General features: G+C 31.4%; 1 protein-coding gene across 3 annotated transcripts in view; it reads right to left on the reverse strand.

Annotated features, from left to right (window-relative positions):
- The window catches only part of LOC124367651 (annexin B9-like), a 64,736-nt gene extending 47,983 nt beyond the window's left edge, over positions 1-16,753 (reverse strand). For 2 of the 3 annotated variants that reach the window (XM_046824646.1, XM_046824645.1), the window contains exons 1-2: positions 16,367-16,753; positions 6,218-6,670 (exon numbers count right to left, since the gene is read on the reverse strand). In XM_046824646.1, coding sequence (XP_046680602.1) covers positions 6,218-6,670; positions 16,367-16,411 — 498 coding nt within the window. In that variant the 5' untranslated portion in view covers positions 16,412-16,753. The remainder of the gene's footprint in view (positions 1-6,217; positions 6,671-16,366) is intronic. The other variant, XM_046824647.1, reaches the window with a different exon arrangement.
- Between the last annotated feature and the right edge of the window lie 3,259 nt (positions 16,754-20,012).

The following is a 20,012-nucleotide window of genomic DNA, read 5'->3' on the forward strand; positions in this document are numbered from 1 at the left end:
TTGAACTGGCGCTTGGTCACCGAGCCACTCGGCAGCAAGTCCTTCGACTTAGTGCCACAGTAAAATCTAGTCTCGATATCGGATTGTCTGTGTTATTTTGTGTATAGGACATATAGGTTGACAATCATCCGTCCAAAAATGTTGGAATGTTACCTTTAGCCAATATTTAAGCGTACGTCGTTCGTCCAGGTAACAATACAACATTTGGTCTGACGTGTCTACGCCACCCATATAGGAGTTATACTGACGAATGACAGAAGGCTTGCTGGTAATAAATACTTTATTTCCCCGTTTTTTTTTACTTTTCAACTCACTTTTTGCCTCAGCATTAGTTGACAAGAGAAGTACTTGCTTTTTTTGCGATTTTTTCAATCGGGCAGCAACCAAAAGCATTTTTCCTTTGCGACAATATTTAGTTTGCCCTACACCAAATTTTTGTGTAAGGGTAGGGGGTATTCCTTGCCTGTTTATTCGTAAAGTGCCTGTCAGATGAGTAAGTTTTGCGTACAAATCATTGGCCAACGGAAATGAGGTGAAAAAGTTGTCGACAAATACATGAAACCCTTTGTTCAAGTAGTTTCCCATTTCTAACAATTTCATTACAACAGTATACCCAAGTCCATGTTTGACACGTCCATTGCTTTTGTTCTGTATCTCTTTTACCCTTGTAGCAAAAAAAAGATAAACAGTAGTGAGTAACACTGTCGCATAACAACCACAATTTTACTCCCCACTTATGATGGTGCTTGTTGGGCAGGTTACTGTAGCAGCTGTGTGTGATTTTTAGTGCCCACTAAACTTTCGTCAATAGACAGCTGTTTATTTGGTGCATAGTAATGCTTGAATACATTGTTAGCATGATCAACAATAGGAGCAAATCGAGCACATGGGTCATATCCAGGCTCCTTTGGTGAAGGCAAGTGTCGCGTATCTAGCATATGGAAAAAATTTCAGAATTGATTCGAATCTATTTCTAGAAAACATTTTCCCGAACCAAGGTGAATTCTGGGATGACTTTGTACTCCAATATGACTCAATCGTAGGCTTTTTATTCAAACCCATATTTATTACAACAGCTAGGAAAGCTTTTATCTCAACAAAGCTGACAGGCCTCCAAGCTCGACTTCTGCTGTGATTTCCTAATTTATGGAGGTTTTGTTGAATAAAATTTCTAGCATACAAGTTAGTGTAGGTCACTAATATGTTCAAAAAAGTCATAGGGAAATAAAGATCAAAATAAAGTTATGGGGGCTGAATTTCGAGGAGGACAATGTTTACAGCCAGGAATTTCATTGAACTGAAAAGAATGGTTATACCCAGGGTCATTGTTTTCCTCTATATTTTCCCACTGATCATCGTCGCTATTAGACTCACTGCTTGAGATGTTTTCAGGAAGGCGGGGCCGGCCACGTGGCCGCGGGCGTAGTTTGTAGTTGCTGCACTTCGATCTTCATCCTCAGATGACGAAATTACTGACCTATTTACAGGCCTATTGCTAGCTAAAGTTCCTTGAAAATTACAACTTGTACTAGGGGTAGGAGTATAACTAGGATCCAAGTCAGTATCATCAGCTTCACTTTCACTTACTTCAGATGACGAACTGTTTTGCAAATTGTTTATTTCACTATCACTAAGAAATTCGTCCCTCAACAATAATATTGTGGATTGTGTTGTCACTCACCGGCGAACGACTCATCTTGCACAAATAATACAGATCACTAACTTCAGAGAAAAACTAAACAAAAAACCAAGTAGGCATCTATGAGAAAGGCGGGAACTTGGCAAATAGGTTAGTCGTAAACACTAGCGCAACGCTCGGCGCGAGTTAGAGAAGTAAACAAACAGCTGAGTCAAGGTCTCCAGGAACTGCCAACATTAAAATTGTTCACATATCATCTTATTTAGTCAAAAGGAAGTCGAACAGTGTCGACACAAACTTTTAAAGTTCATATGTATATTTAAAAAATATTTTTTTTCCCTGAACGTCCGATCGGTCGGACGTTGGCGGTTTTGGAACGAACCTAGGCCTGTCCGATCAGTCGGACGTTGGCGGTTTTGGCATAAACCTACACTGTCCGATCAATCGGACGTTGGCGGTCAAAGGGTTAAAAATAAAGGAGATGTTAACCCAATCTGAATAGTAAATAGAAATCTCAAATTATATGTGCTCAATAAGTTTCAAATATTTTTCAGAACATCATAAAATCCAACGAATAACCTAAGCTCTGGACTTTGTATGTGCTATAACCAAGAAGGAGAATAATTTCTGAACAGAATTGTAACTGGAGATGAAACTTTGTCAAGTACATGAATTTTGAGACTAAAGAACAGTCAATCACATTTTACTGATTTGACTTTAATTGAAGAACTGTGTATGTAATGCATAATAAAATGCAACGAATGTAAAAGGCAAAATTTACAACCGTAAAAGTCAGAAGATATTACAAATACAATGCTAAACAAATAATAAAAATTATAGAAAAGTCACTTTGAAAATTAATGATATTTCTTACAGCTTAAAACTTTTGCTATTAAAGGCAAGCTTAAATTAGCTTGCATTACCTACCATAAACAGCTTCTTCTTTCTAACCTGCTTAGTTTTTAGGAAATGTTTCTATTTAATTATTTTGCTGCATGAACTATGGCCTGTTCTTAAATTCTGTCTTAAATTTGTTTGTTTGCTATAATTTCACAAATAAGAGAAAAAAATTGGAAATCTGTTTGTAAACAGCTGAAACCCCCATTTATTGCTTGAAATGGTGATAGATAACAACTTCCTGTTTGTGCCAAAAAATTTTGTTTATTCCCTTTCCAATGATGGGTCAGTCACATGTGGGGGTTGCCATTTGAAAATTTTGATTTGAGGTGAGCCATTCCCAGGGGGCTAACCCTCCAACATTTTTTGATACACCAAAAAGTAGATCCCATTAACCTACAAAGATTCCTAAATTCCTAAATGATTGAATCGTCTACAAATTACAGAGATGGCCACTGATTTTTTGATGACCCTGTATCTAAACTAAGCATGGTAGGTCTTTATACTCAAACAACATGCTTTATTTTGACTTGAAAAGTCAGAACGTGAAGACTGAAAGTGAAAAAAAAGAACAGAAAACCAAGTGTTTTCTGTCATGGACATCATATATTGTAACTTTACCAAGATACTACTTTAAAATAAAACAATCCATATTTCATAATGTAATTTAATTAGTAACTCAATTAGGTAGAGACAGGCTAAAAGAAGGAGAGTCCAATCATCTTTTAGGCCTTATTCTGCCTGTCCTTATGGGCCACTCGCCTATTCGAGGATCTTATCAAACAGAATATGCGGGAAAGTCGTTACAGTACAAGGTCAACAGTACTAATAAAAAGTAAAACGGTCACAGACAGGATTTGAACCTGCGCTATGTCTAACTCAAGACTCAAAGTACAACATCTTAGACCGTTCGGCCAAATGAACTCTCAATAAATATAATTATATATGTAAGTTTTCACTTTATATTAATGTTGGCTCTTAAATAGCATATAGTTAACTGTAATTTCCCATTTGTCAGGAAGTTCTGTAGTTCATAAATTTATTAGTATTGTTTATACGAGGTTGCACTATATCTCGAAGTTGAGTAAAAGAGACAACTAAAATAGCCCTAATCCACTCTCAAAATAAAGACTTTTTCAGTTCCTGCCATATCAAATTATAAGGAAACCTTAGAAAGTCCTTTAGTAGCCATGATAGGTGTTTGTAATGCACATACCAAGAATAAGTTGATGTCTGATTAAAAAACACATTGCAGAGAAACTCAATACGATATGAATGTCATTAGAAATGTGGTACGGTACGCAAACACTTCAGAGTTCAGAAATGAATGGCAACTCTCGCAGATCAAATCACATACCTTACTTATATTGAATACTACGAATTCAAATCCTATTTATAACAACAAAACGGCTTCCGTGTTTTGATAGTAAATCTATCTATAGTTTAGCCACACCAACAAAGAAAACACAAAACTTAGCAATAACATTTTGACACGATGGTGTTGTTTTTAAACACCTAAAAGTTATAACATTTACAATGTACACACAAAAAAACAATGCACAATATAGTCAGGTACAATAAACACATACACATATGCCCAACAGAAACGTTATAATGTGTAATAAGGGGGCAGTAAACTGTTGAGGAAAAACAATTACATCAGATGTACAATTACATGTTATTGTTCAAATAGTTCTACCAAAAGCAAAGCAGACAAGAATACTCAAAGCACCAGAAAAACATTCCAAGCCATGCATGAATGACACGTTAGTGTTTCAAATATTTATAAGTGGTAACTGATAACACACTGGACATGCAATGGGTGTGGCTTGTCGTTTAGGCAGCCTGGCAGCTTCTTCTACTATTTTATCAGTTAAAATTAGTACTAAATGTGTTCTAGAAAATTCTTATTCAACAGTGGTATGCGTACCTGACTCATGAAAATTAGTTACGAAACTAAGCTATAGGTAGTTGCTTATTTTTCGATCAACATTAGAAAAATCTTTGAAAATCATCAAGAGATTAATACAATCTAACTCTTTAACTGATTTAAATAACTTTTAATGTTTGTTTCAACACAAGCCTGCTGTTAGAAATATCCTAAAACACATAACAAAATATTTGTATTTTTTACAGTTAGCCAATGTTTAAAAGATATCTTCAGTAAAATCCAATTTCATTTTAACAGCCATTACAATCAACAATAAAAAATGCATCACTACTTCTTTGTAATAAGTTTTGATAAATAAAAGTACAGTGATTGCTATTTTTTTTAATGACCAGCCAAGTTATTTACGTGCAGTACAGCAAACTTTTCTGCAAACTGAAAACTGAACACTATCTGAGAATAGCTGACGAAGACAAATGACATTTTACTAAATCTGGTGCCATCAGTGTGCAGTGACCAACAGTATTAACATGATATCAAGTATCTTTCATGTATACTTAATACTTATACATTAATATGTTGTAACAGATCTTGAAAAACAAGAATTTCATCATTGATAAGACTGACCTAAATATTATATCTAGCTTGTAAAGACTAGACTTAGTAGACTTAAATTGTGAACCATTTACTCATTATAATTCAAATACTTGTTTGATGTATACCTTGGAAGGAAATAAAAACATTTGAATCCAGTTTATTGAAAAATGTTACAAATTTCTTGATTGTGCAACTTCAGAAATTACCCTTCAGAAGAAAGTGTAGATTACAAATTTTGTAAAGAAGAAATAACTTATTTTTGACACTAAAGAAATTATTTAATGAGTTTAAAAAAGAAATTACTACTAATGAATTTATTTTTTTGGAGTTGACAATGATTATACACAAATGATGGCCTCAAGAAACATTTACATTACTTAATTATCTATTAATTCCCTTTCAAGTATCGGTATTGTGGTTTTTTTTGTATTTCAATGTTGCATTAATAATACAAATTTTATTTATGCCTTTAAACTGTAATTGCTGCTAAATTATTCTATTCATGCCAGTACTATTAAATATTTTTTCCTTAAATAATCTTATTGAAAGTTAACTGTGTTTATATATTTTTCATTTTTATTTGCAATTCAGTGGTTCAACAAAATTTCATTATTGTGAAATTAGAGAAATAAGATTAAATTTGCCACAATCATTGTGCTATGAACATCAACTGACACATAACTGATCTTGAACTTCAACAATTTTTTTTGCTGGTGTTGACTTTAAACTTACAACTTGTACAATTATAACTTGCCTATGTTCTAATCAATTTAGGTAATGATAAGGAGTTCGAATAAAATAACCAAAAAAAGTATTTTTGCCTTCAGTAAACTTTCTAATTCTTCACACACACAAAACTTACGTTATTACAGTGAAAGTGTTATAAAATACACAATACAAGATAACATAATACTTGAGCGTTCTCGTAAGTCGAGCACGCTCAATGAAAACACACCAAAGAAAACAACAAGTATACATAATGTATACACTACATAATTTACAACACCAATAAAAGCAACTACAACAAAATTATCACTCTGATACACTCCCACAAGGTAAACACCCAAGCCTTTATAATTTCACAAACTACATTACCAATAAAAATGTGTCTATTCATAAATCTCAGATGTTAGTGTGGCCTCTAAAATGTATTATAACATGGAGACAAATCCTCAGGGGCATAATACAAGTCTCACCTTACTATAGGCCTGCTGTGACTGAGCAGGGGCTCCACCGTACGCTTGCTGATGATAGGGAGAACCCTGGGTGTTAGAGGAGGGGTATCCAGACTGAGGTGGAGGGTATGACCCTGGTTGTGATGGAGGGTATGACCCAGGCTGTGATGAAGGGTATGACGAGGGTTGGGAGGGATAAGGAGAGGGTTGAGAAGGATATGGAGAGGGTTGGCCAGAGGGATACGGAGAGGGTTGGCCAGAAGGATACGGTTGTTGAGGAGGGTAGCCTGGAGCACCTGCCCCAGGGTAAGGGCCAGGCTGTCCAGAAGGGTATGCAGGGTATGAAGGATTCGAGGGGTATGGGGTTGCAGAGGGGTAGCCAGAGATGGGACCTTGAGGAGCTGCGGAGCCTGGATAAACTGGATAAGCCATCGGAGTTGTAGATTGGTACGGCTGTGGATACTGTCCAGGACCCTTCAAATAAACAGAAATTTTGCCTTAATGTCTTAACTGTCATCTATTATGACAGATTAGAAGAGATAATAGCTTTCACACAATAGTTATTGAAAGACATATCAAATAATAGGGAAAATAAAATGAGTACTAATAATAGATCATTAAAATTTAAAGGCTGTTTCATTACATTTATTAAAATAAAACAATTACATTCCATAAAATAAAGAAGAAATATATTCAAAAGAAGTATTTAAAAGAAAATAGGACTAAATATATGGATTAACAATTGGTTGATGTTTTGCTTATTTTCTAACAATAACAACATTGAGACAAAGAGATAACTTCCCCCACCCCATTAAATTTTTCATGAAACGTTTTACTTTGTTTAAATAATATAAGTAACTTACACTTTGTTAAAAATAAAGTTTCATAAATGTCTTCTCTACCTACAAAAATTTACTAAATAGTACGGCCTGTCTCAGTTTGTTGATGCAAATTATTCATCATCTTAAATTTATTTTTATGCTCATATGCTGCATTTAGGTATGCCTATAATCTTTTATGACCCATATTTATTACTCTTGTCTCATTATTGCTACCCTAGCCTACCTATTTTTTCAAAATGAGATTTAAGTTTTCAAATATTAGTGTCCAATTTTTGCGTCCAATTTAATCTAAACAAGACATTTTTTTGGCCATCAAACTTAGGGTTGCCATATCACCGAATTTTCCTGAAAGATTACCAGATTTTGAGGATAAAACTAAAGCTCCGAAGAATTTCTGACAAAAAACTAGAAATCTCCTTCTTTTGAAGTTTTTCTACAAACATCCATCATAAAACACGCATATTGTATTGAAATTGTATTTTGCTATTGTTATGCATCAAATGTTAAAACTAAACTCACACTCCTTATAATGTATCATTATCTATATTAAGAACCATGTTTAATAACTTTTTCAAAATACTTTCAAGGGATCATCCTCAGGAGCCTCCTATGCTATGAGATTATCAGTTAAAATTTCCATTTATTCCAATACCACATGACAACCCTTGGTAAACAATATAAATAAATCTTAACCAAACACTAAATTATAAAAAATAATTTTATGATTTCAAAATCATTTATCCTTGTTTAAGTTGAAAAATTGCTTATTATGAATTTCCTATGCAAGATCTTCACTTAGTATATAATATACCTTTAACAAGTTATTGCGAAATATAAAAATTTGAAGTTTTTGGTTGGATTGTTAATTATAATTTTGTATAATAGATATAAATGTATTATTGTTTAATGCAATCAACAAGCCTGATTGGTTTTGATTGAAAAATTATGATAGGATTAAATAGAAGAGTACTCACATATTATTGCTTGTGTTTCTGTAAATTGTACTTAATTCTACCAATTCAAGGATATACAGTGGAACCTCAATATATCAAACTTCAGGAGAAAACAAAGATATATCTAGAATTTTGTTATAATGAGGTTCGATATATCAGCTGTTTGGAGCAGACTAATATATGTCTTGAGGTTTACAATTAATTGTTGTTATGTTATTCATTACATTAAAGTTAAATCGACAGACTTCGATATAAAGAGGTCCACAACAAAAACAGTAATAATGTAGGCTTGATTATTAATACTATACCGGGAAATGTGTAGTAAGAAATTATAGAAAGTATTGTTCATAAATTTAAACTTAAACTATATAAACTTATTTAAACGATATACATTTTAACAAACCTTACAGTATAAACTGAAACACCTTATAATAATTTTAAAATCTATTTAAAGACAATATGTTGCCATTGTGCTTTTACACAAATTACTGTCACAAGTGAAAATTTAACGCACACAGTTCACTGAGTTAACTTTAATTCGCTCGAATCACGGTAATGTCCAAATAAAACTGAGGGTGCAGTGGTTATTCACCGCTGAAAACAACAGAAACAAAATAGTATCGGTGGTAGGGGTTTAAAAAATCTCAACATAAAAAAGATATGGTACTGTACTTTATTGCGATGATAAACTGAAACTTCGATATATAGAGGTTAACGGCAGGCAAAATTAAGTGCAAAAATTCTATATATTGAGGTTATTTATATTAAACTTTCAATATATAGAGGTAAAATTAACATTGAAGTAAACAACACATTCAAGAGGTGTGACAAAACTTCAATATATCAAAGTTCCACTGAATCTTAAATCCATCCAGGGCTATTGGCATTTGTAAAAACTTCAATAAACTTATTAAACTGCATAATTTGAACCTAATCTACATGTTTGTAAAAGTGTGGTATATCTATATTCTAAATTACATATGTATTGAAATTGTTTACTGTATATGAATGATAGACATTGTCAATAATGCTTTAAGGCATGACCAGATAAAAGGAGGAGTATTTTATTGACAATAGAGAATAGACAAACTTCTTTATTTACATATTCATTAAGAACAGTTATAGAGTCACATAATATTGTGTCACATAACATTGGTACTGACTTGCTACTTAAAGACTTTGCACAATAAAGAGACAGATCAGTGAAGAACACAACGCTTATTACGATAACACATCATCTCTTCTATCAGAACTGAAAAAAATTAAACTTTGAATGGTGGGTGTTATTGAAAACTTCATTGTATAAGATCTGATTTGTCCGTGTAAAGTATCCCATGATAGCCCATAAAAGCCATGATATGAATTTTAGCAAAATTCAACCACTCTAAAACCCCTCTCAGGTCTCAACCCTCACCAATCATTTAAATCTAGTACTACCAATAACCAAACCAGTGAGGACTACAGTAGGCTACTCATTTAGAACTTTCTAACAATACTCCGCAAGCCGGAATTCTGAAAATTTTACATTTGAGGCGTTACTAAATACTTCACTGTTCCAGCTTCTATTTAACCAAACTTTTATCATAGCCTACACAAGCCAAGGTATGACTTTTCATAAAATTACATCTCCTTCCCATATTGTCAATTTCACCCCTCAAACATGATCAGAGTATTAGGCATAAAAACAACATATTTGATTTTAAAATATTACAAATTTCAACCTCTATATCATGTTACCAACTTTTTAATTCGGGTTGGTTTAGCACTCAAAAGGATAAGTTTACTTACTCAAAAGGAATTAGTTTGTTTGCTTCTACTTTTGAATATATTTTTTTAATTGAAATTAATAATAAAGTAATAATAAATGACCAATTTGTCTAGAGTAGCAAAAAGAATCTACATATATACACACACCACAAATTCATTGTGAGAAGTGAGTAGGTACCTGATTCAAAGTAATGTATTCAAACCAGCTCTAAAGTAGCTCACTTTAAATAGTTTCTAAATAAAATTGGTGTTGTTGGACCCAAAGTTTCTGTGTGAATAGTTAGGATTCTAACTAACCGAAACTCTGGTAGCTATTATTTCACAAAGTGAGAAGTTTCTCGGAACTAGTTTCTAGGCAATCTACTCGTGTCCAGGATAAAATTTTCATCTTTTCAAATGTAAATAGTTTGTAGATTGTTTATTTTTATTTGGAAACTTGATACAATTTCAAACACTGCATTTTTGTATATTTCAAAAAATGAAAGGGACATTTAAATCAAATATAATTATTATTACGATTCATAAGATTTTACGTAGTGTAGTACATTTCATTTGAGTCCTATTTAGGTCGAAATTCAAACAGAACTTTCAAGTAAAAGTTATAAACGTATTAAAGTAAATCTAAATGATTTTTTTTTTCTTTTTTTCATAACACTCTTAATACTAATGCATTTCTAAATTAAATTGAAAATAATATTTGAAAAGGTGTTTGTTGGAGAACTACAAACAGAACCAGAAAACATTCAGGTGAGGCTTCACTACAAAAAAAAGTAGATGCCATAATACTACAGTTAAACACATACACACACATATACACATGGACCACCACATAGTCCAACATACTGTAGCTATCTACTTCATACAATGTGCTTGGACGTATATGGTGCGACATTTAATTTCATGAAAGAAGAAGAGCAGCATCTCTACACATTGAATGGGTGTGAATCACATTGCTAGGTGAGGCAAATCTTATCTTGTAAGAAGAGAACTGAACAAACTGAGTGACAATCAAATATACAAGATAAGCTAAGGAGTAGATTACAAACGCTGATATGCTGATACATGATGTATGGAGCTCAACAATATAACAAGTTGGCTATGCTGCCAGTCACAGTATGTCAAGCTGTATCTATTCACCTTGAATAATTTCGGACCAGTACACAGTAGGACCACTGGTGACTCCTACTTTTTTTTAATTTTAAACATTTTTCACACGGTTGAAATTTGATAAATTTGACCCTTGAATAGAAATATTTTACTTCTCCAATTTAATAAAACAGATCTTTTTCATTGCATAACAATGTATTCACAGAACAGTAATAAAAATACACATTTTTACAATACAAAAACTGCTATGGAATCATACCTGATAAAAGAATAAACATTCAAAACATTTACAAATAATGGTAAAAATAAAAAAACCATGAAAGAGCATGAAAAAAATTGTTAACACTCTAAAAGTCCTCAGTGGAACTTAATTATAATTTCTATTACAACTGCTACACGATCCAATCTCTTTGATTATAATATTTAATAACTTGAAATTTATGGCCAATTTATTTAAATCCTAAATTTTTCTTGCCAAGAAGCCTTAGTGCCAGATTTAGAACCACCATTGACCTAATTTGTTATACAATGAATAACATTACATATTAATAACTACATCACAATTAATGGTCTTAATATTTGAGCCTCTTAAAGAGCTGAGACATTATTTAAAAGTGCTTAGGCAATATTTTTAATGTTTAAATTTGAATAAGTCTATGTAGGACAAGTTTCCAACAAATCTAAATTCAAGTAACTGTGGAACAGAGAACCAATTAAAAGAACAATGCTGATCAGTATCAGTTATACGCTGTGATCTTTATTACCACCCTCTGGTTTAATTGCACATTGTGAATCTTGCTATGCCACTATTGATTGACGAATGTTTCTAAAATAGATTTTCTCTTGAATGTAGCCTTTACAATTCTACAGATTTCAAACTCTTAATGTAATAGAAAACCTTATGTTACACATATTAGTAATCCTGTGTAAATAAAGTTATTATTTTTGTTGTTTTTACTCATTTTAAGTAAGGATATCATGATCACAGACCAACAGTGGAATGTTTTAATCAGCTGATTAGTAGCTCAAATTAACACAGCTGATTGCAGTTGATAGTGCTTATCACATGACAGCTGATATTACGAGTAGTACCCACCTTCTTGAAAATGAACTACTGTTCTCTCTTATTTGGCAACCGATTTCCTTTAATTTGGTATAATTTGTTTTGTAATTCAATTACATTTTAATTTATTACAATAAACTATTATCAAATTAAGCATTGTACAAGTGAAAAACAAAATAGCGATTTTGGTAATTATTGCGTTTTTAAAGTTTGAATAGGATATTTTGGTTTGTCTTTCTTTGGTCCAGGAATAATAATACATGAAAAGGTTGGTAGAAAATGCGAGGACATCCTTTATACTACATTAAATTGTGTAAACAAATGGTCTATAGTAAAATCTTTTTTTATCAAAGCTTAAAGTGGTTTTTCTACAGTTTTATAATTTCTTAATGATTAAAATTAAAAGTTACGCTGTTATTGAGGTATATGGTATATTGTATGTTCTGATCATGACAACCCATTTCCTGTGATGATTTATGTTTAAACTTAAGTTAAGTGTTTTTATGTTTCCAAAACATAGACAAGGCAAGGCTTGAAGCTTCAACTCTCTATAAACAGAATTAGATAGCTCTGACTGTTTCAATTAACAATTATTGGGAACTCCAAGACAAACAGCCTCTCTAGCTCATTTTATACTAAATTTCAATAGAGCAACACCATATTTATATGACAAACAATTATGTATAAAGCTGTAATAGACCATTTTAATACCGTTTTGTGCAATATTTACTGGGGTTTCTCAATACAAATGAAAGAAAAAATTATTGAGCAGCCATTGTTAATAATTCTTAAAAATGTAGTATTTACTTCAACGTTATTTAAAAAAATGTTTGTCTATTTTTCAGTAAATATATAAAATTCATTAGGCTTATCTCAAATTAACCCATTAGCCCAAAGAACAGATAGTTAAAAATCCCTAAGGGATAGTTTCATTTTTAATAAATCACAAAAATGTCAAATTATTTTTGCACACTGTACAAATTGCCTATAAAAATTATATTATTGCCTATAGGTCTATTATTTAATACAATAAGCCCTATAGAATAGCCTGTTACCACAATTCTTCTGTCATTTGCAGCTTCAACTGACTATAACACTTCCTAGTATGAAAAATGCATGGTTTTAATAAAATAGCTATTAAAAGTATATATTTATGAAAAAATTTATTTAATAATGTCTCTTGATTTTTAATAAATTCAAATAAAAATTTAACCTTGAAAATATTTAAATTTTATTGAACAATTTATATAATAAATAAAATAGTAACATTCTATTTTTCATTTTTAAAGCTATTTTTCAACATTTACAAATCATGAGTTATTTATTTAGTTTAACTAGGCAATATTACAGGTAATGTCTGAGACACCACCTGAAGTCTTAAATTTCTATTACCACTTTACCTCGTTTAGTTGCTAAATTATTGTTCTCTCTTTCCTTAGAGTGAGAGACATAATAAACACTGTCTTTTTACCTGTTGCTTAAGTTAAATTTATTGTTGTTACCCAATTTATATTTACTGTTTCCTGTTTTTTTTAATTAGCCCAGATCAACTCACCACACAAAACTCAGACAGAACTAACGCAGGTTTCATTACAGGCAAAAGATAAGCGGCCCGTTTATCACTGATAAAATAAGACGAGTTTATACTAGAAGTAGTACCTGGACTACTGCCCTACTAACTAATAACACCAAAAAAACGATTAAATGCACTGTCAGTCAGGTATAGTATGTTTGCAAGGTGCTGGCTCTTAAACGAAAAAGACCCGTTACTTTATTGTATGCTAAATATTAAAGAAATGAATTTGACCCTGTAATTGCTCAGAATTACAATTCTCTTAGATATGCCTAACCTATCTAGGCCTAAATTAATTAGTTATAAATATTCATGTTAAAACTTTGAAATAATGTATTATAGTAATTTATATTTTGTTTTGTAATTTAAATTGCCACACTTTGGGAAGCAAACAAAAATATGTCCATATCAGATATGCTATCCCCTAAATGCTCTCAGAATTTTCTTATTTTATTTCTAGAAACTTTGAAACCAGTATCTCTACCGGCCAAATTTTCATTTGCTCGTCTACATTTCAATTTAATCCTGAGTGAGGATTTTTCCACTCTAAATAGACAAGATAAACAGGGAAGAGAGTAGGCCTATCTGTACTCTCTGAGACTCAGAAGTAACAAAAACTGACTAATTATTTCAATCCAACATAATATGGTTTATCAATCAAAGAACTTTATCAGACTGTAGTATAATAAGCGGCCACCACGTCATTCGAATCATAGATATTTCTGATTATCTAAACTACCGAACAATAAAAAAGACATTTAATGTCAAACCGAATTATGATATAGCCTAGTTAATTCAAATTTTAGTATAGCCTAACTCAGTTCAGCAATATCTAAAATTATAAATACCTGATGACTGACCAAATTTAAAACTATCAAACTTAATATGTAGTTATTAAATGACTGTAATAAATAAAGCAGTATAAAATGTGCTTAATTCCTATTATTTAGAAGGATAACATTGTCTGACAGCTTGTGACACAAATAATGCATGTCCATCACAATTAAGTGATGAAATAATAGGCTTATAATGGGCTATTACTCAAATATCACACAAAATTTTATTGTGCTGGAAATCATTTAGGGTAGACTTTAATAAGTGGCATTACACTTATTATTCAGTTGTTTTTACTGAATAGTTCAATGTTTTTATACGAAGGAATAATTCGATATTATGATTTATTTAACTTAGCATATGATTTCAACTTATTAGTTATAGTAGATTTCATGTAAACAATAAACAGAAGAAGTAACTAATATTTTGAGATTTTGAAAATGGCGATGAAAATATGAGGAAAATATGTGAGATATTTCTCAAAAATGATGAGATTTGTTTAGATGACTTCAGCATGTGGGTTTGGCTTGAGGTAACCTACAGGGAGAGTTCTTTCCTCCATTTCACAAAAGCGGTTACTGGATATCAAGTTGGACAAGTTATTTAAATATTGTAAGGTTTCTTTGATATCTAAGTCTAGGCCACGGTTGGTTTTGTTGTTTTGTATTTTTAGTGTTTAAGTCTTTAAAATTGTAATGTACAAGATTCTTCTTGTTATGGAAATTTATTATTACTCTTATTGTATACGATTTTTACGTATCAAGTTGGATAAAAGTTGGATATTATATCACCATTCAAAAAAAAACAGTTTTTTTTGTTCGGTTACTGAACGGGTGTAGGACGCATATAAAAGTCTCTCCTTTATTTAAAATAAAACTTTTATTTAATAGATTAGCCTGGGTAGGGTACGATAAGCGGACCCGGTTTTTTATATCAAAGAATATAGTCATCGATACCTAATATTCGCATCTCTCAAATCCTAGACTATCAATCGATATAAAAGTACCTATAGTCCTCAATAACAGTCATACGTTAAATAAATTAAAATATGAATTTAATTATTTACAGTGATCAAACAAATTATTATAACCAAAATTAGGAAAACTGAAGACAACCATATTTACTCCTCTCACAGTTACAGTTGTTTCTTTCCCACAAATTTCACATAGGCCTAATGAGTTTTTCGGTACGAGTCCAACATGTTGAAGCCACGAAAAAGCAACGTCGTGTAGTTTTCTAAAATTGACTGCTATTTGTAATAATCAGAATTACTTATGTAAAATTGAAATATTGTCCTACGTGTATAATTTTAGAGTGTTTACACCTGTTGATATAGATTATTTCAGTTAATAGTTCAAAATAATTAATCAGTATCAATGAATTATATCGATGGTTATGATTAAGTAATATCGTTTGCCAATTTCGATATAAAAAACCAGGTCGGCTTATCGTACCCTACCCGATTAGCCTACTTAAAAAAAATTTTAATTAATTTTAAAATTACATTAAAATGTTTTTTTATTCAACAGTTTAGGTATTTATGATGAATAACTTGATTCGCTGATTCAATTCCAATGGAGGTCGCTAGTTTAGGCCTATTACTTAGGACTATTGCTTTAGCATTCTCATTTGATTTTAATATTTATTCTTGATTCTTGACTAAAATAATACTTAAATAATAGGATGTGGGTTCTGAAAGTTGTGTCAAGACTATAGGAAAGTTTAAATACTAACACTCACTTCAGAGCCCAGAATGATAGTAGTTTAATGATAATCCTAGTATGTTTCCTCTTAGGTAATGGTGTTAGGCTGTTAAAGAATATTATACATCAATGATTGTTATTTAAGACTTCAAAACGAATTGGGATGATAATATATTAAATTTTAGGTCCGTTATATTTACAAGAGGCCAAAGTGAAAGTTAAAATGTGGAAATACCATGTCCCAGAGCTGTAAGATTAAATGGTGATATATGAATACACCCTAAATTGTGAAATATACACTTTTTATAGTCAAATCTTTTAGACTCACCTGTGGATGTGGTGGGTAAGGAGGATAACCACCTGGATAACTCATTTTAACTCTACTGTAGCTGAGTACACAATAATGGGCTTGTGCAAAAGTAATCTACGGAACTCCAAGGTTGTTGACTACAAACTCGAACAGCACAATAATATTTTCAAACTATGGACGGTTAGAAATATTTTACGATATTATGGTTGTTTAAGTATAACGTTATATCACACTTCCTCAAAACGGGTAAACGGTACACAGACAGAACAAGCCGTAAAAAAGAATGAATACCGCTACAAAGAGTGAATAGTGTTGTGGACTGTGGTGGTTGATAATGTTACTTGATAGTAAACTTTCTGTGTCACACACAAATCAACCAATGGGACATCTGGATCTGAACTTGCGATGAGAAGACGCGATGTAGTTTACGTCAGCTGTTCGACAAGTTAACCAACACACATACCAAAATAGAGACAATAATACGGTAGTTTTACGTATTTATACTATTAACGATACTGTTTCTTTTCACACATTATGTATATTACCTCTTTCAGTATTTCTTCAGTTAATATAAAACGTATATTTCCAATCAAATTTTACCTTAACTATTTTTAACTCTGTGAGGTTATTTGCATTTTGTAACGTTGGCACTACGTCATCATCATATGATTGGTGACGCGCGAAGTTGGAAATAAGGATAAGGAAACACCTAATCGATTATTAGTATCACGCTTGCGTACGATGACTCAATACAACGTTCAATTTTAACAATACAGTCTGACCCTGGTCCATTGGAGTGCAGAAACTTCGTACGTCATAATGACTCATGTTATAATGCTAAACGACCATAAACTTTGAATGAGTCATTCAAACAGTGAAGAATTTGAGGACACTTTCAATCAGACACCATACGATAGTCTATTGCTTCCAATTAAACTAGAAAGTGACATCGAATGTGCTAGTCAAGCTTTGATAACTCAGTTGACTAGTAAATCATCAGAAATTTCAAAAATCATCAGTTTTTTTCCAGTCTTAAGGATGTTGGAGAGGGGAATTTCCTTGAACCAATAAATGTGTTTTGGGCCCACATCCAAAAGTACTTATTAACATGTTTAATTTACCAAGCTTGGCACACTAATGAAGAGTTTACAAATGGCTACTAGTTGATAATTAGCTTAATAAGCAAAGAAATTGTTTATTGAAAACAAAAACTTAAAGTTACAGAATATGTAAACATTTCAAATCCAACCCAGTATTTAGTCAAGTATTTCCTGGTTCTGAAAATGTTTTTAGTTTTTCAACAAGTTTAGATTTTATGTTAACCACCAAGAGTCCAAAAATTAAAAATAGCTAGGTTTCCAAAAAATTATACCTACTCAACAGGAGTATGAAAATAAATAAGTTAGTACATATGTATTTATAACTAAACCAAGCTTAGCTATTGGGAGAATCAAATTGTGTAGGTTTTTTCTCCAAAACGTCGATGCCTGAGGAATTTTCCATGTTTGGAAAATAGTATGTTTAAAAAATATCTACTTGAAATGGATTGTACTTAAGGTCTTTTCTATTCAATATAGCCTATCATTTAATTGCAGGATAATTCCACATTTATGTTTACCATCACTAACTGTATCAAAAATTTTTAAAATATTTAAAATAAGCTCACAATGACTGAAAATAAAAAGTGTAAACTGAATCTCTTCAACCAATGTTTTTGTACAGTCTAAATAAAACTATTGTAAGATTAATTAATTCACACACTCACTAACACAAGGTTTTTGTCATCTCCCATATAACTAGAATGATTACATTTAAATACAAAAAAATACACATAAGCACAATATTTTGTATTTTCAACATTTAAAAATATTTTCTATTGTTTGTTTTAATGTGTATTTTAAAGTTATTTTAGTTAATAGTTATGTTATTGATAAGTTTATATAATGATGATACACCTGTTTTTAATTACAATTTGTAATAGTGTAAAAAATATTGCTAGCTAATAAAATGAGTTACAACTTGTTACAAGTTATTTGAACAAACCTAAGCCTTTGACTAAACCTGGGAAAATTCAAACTTTTCATTGTAGAATTAAATGATAACAACAGTGGTGGTAAATGTGAAACAACACTTTTGAAACTTTTGAAATTCAAGAATTGTAGTCCTCTTGGTAAATAAGTGGAATTTCTATTTTCTGATGTTGGTATCTACCCGATCTTTCAGGAAAGTATCGATTAATGCTGGCATCCCTTTTGAGACTGTTGTTATTTATTTGTTTTTTTTTAGGAGAAGACAGTTTCCTTTTTGCCCTTATTCTGTCTATTCCCAAGGACCACAGACCTGTGAAAGAATCTGACAATTATTTCAAATGTTGGCAATGGGATTTCTTGTATTTAGATCTTCAGAAATTACTCTCTCGTTCCTTTATATTTGTTGTATTTTACTTAGAGTTACAAAAAATATAGACAGTTTATTAATAAGATATAATGATAATAATAATATCAATACAATCACCATCTACAATTTTAAAATTAAAGGTGGAGCATGGGTATATTTTCCACACTTTGCATTTTGAATTCAGTCTTGAAAATCCAATGTGTACAGAATAAAAAGTTTTGAATATTGATTGTTATGAATTTTTATTATAGTAATTACCATTTACAGTATTTATTAAACCTGTATGAATTGGCTTTTGCCGTTGAAATAAACAAAATGACATAAGTAAGCTAAGTATACACATATTGTAGTAGAATACAAATACACTGAGACAGGTTCACCTCAACTGGAACATCTTTATTCATATAGCAAAATATTTATATTGAATAGTGTCATAACAAATTTAAGCTACATATTATATACTATTACAAATCTATATATATATATATATATATATATATATATATATATATATATATATATATATAAATGAATGTTTGTGTGTTTGTCCTTTATGGAATCGTGAACTACTTGACTGATCACTATGAAAATTTGTAGTTATATGTATTTCTCCACGTAGAAGGTTTATATGCTATGCTTATTGATGTAACTCACCACTAGGCGGCGCTAAATAGGATAAAAGTTTGCAAAGCGCTTGAACACTATAAGCTGCAATTATGAGACAGTTACGTATATTAGATAGCGAAACACTAACTATTTGAAGGCGCTAAGTTATGATGTATATTTGTCTTTAAGATCAATTTCTGGTTGAACTTAAAGCTTGAGTGTTAGACCACTTTATAATAAAGTACAATGTTTGTGTACAATGGCTATAAACATACACAGATATTTTTGATCGTGGCAACAAAGGAAACTCTACATCTGTGTTGGAAATATAATTCACTTGAACCAGAAGTGGACATACACGGGCAAAGCTTACGAAAAGCGTGTGGAGCCGCGGGAAACAGCTAGTGTTATATAAATGTATAAGTATTTCTGTTTTTCTGTTCTACAGCAATATTGCTAACATTAAAACACCCTCAAAAGAATACAAGGGTTTATGAACTAGTACTCCTTGATTCTTCTTAAAATATTTATGTTTTGGGCTGCTTTAATATTTTGTGGAAGAGATGTAAAAAATAGATCCAGAATATTTTGGTTTCTGCAATAAATTTTCAGAATGGACATACAGAGTCAGTTCATTGTGGCATCTGGTATTATGATTATG

Source organism: Homalodisca vitripennis, chromosome 8, assembly GCF_021130785.1.
Source record: "Homalodisca vitripennis isolate AUS2020 chromosome 8, UT_GWSS_2.1, whole genome shotgun sequence".
In the NCBI taxonomy this organism is placed as follows: domain Eukaryota; kingdom Metazoa; phylum Arthropoda; class Insecta; order Hemiptera; family Cicadellidae; genus Homalodisca; species Homalodisca vitripennis.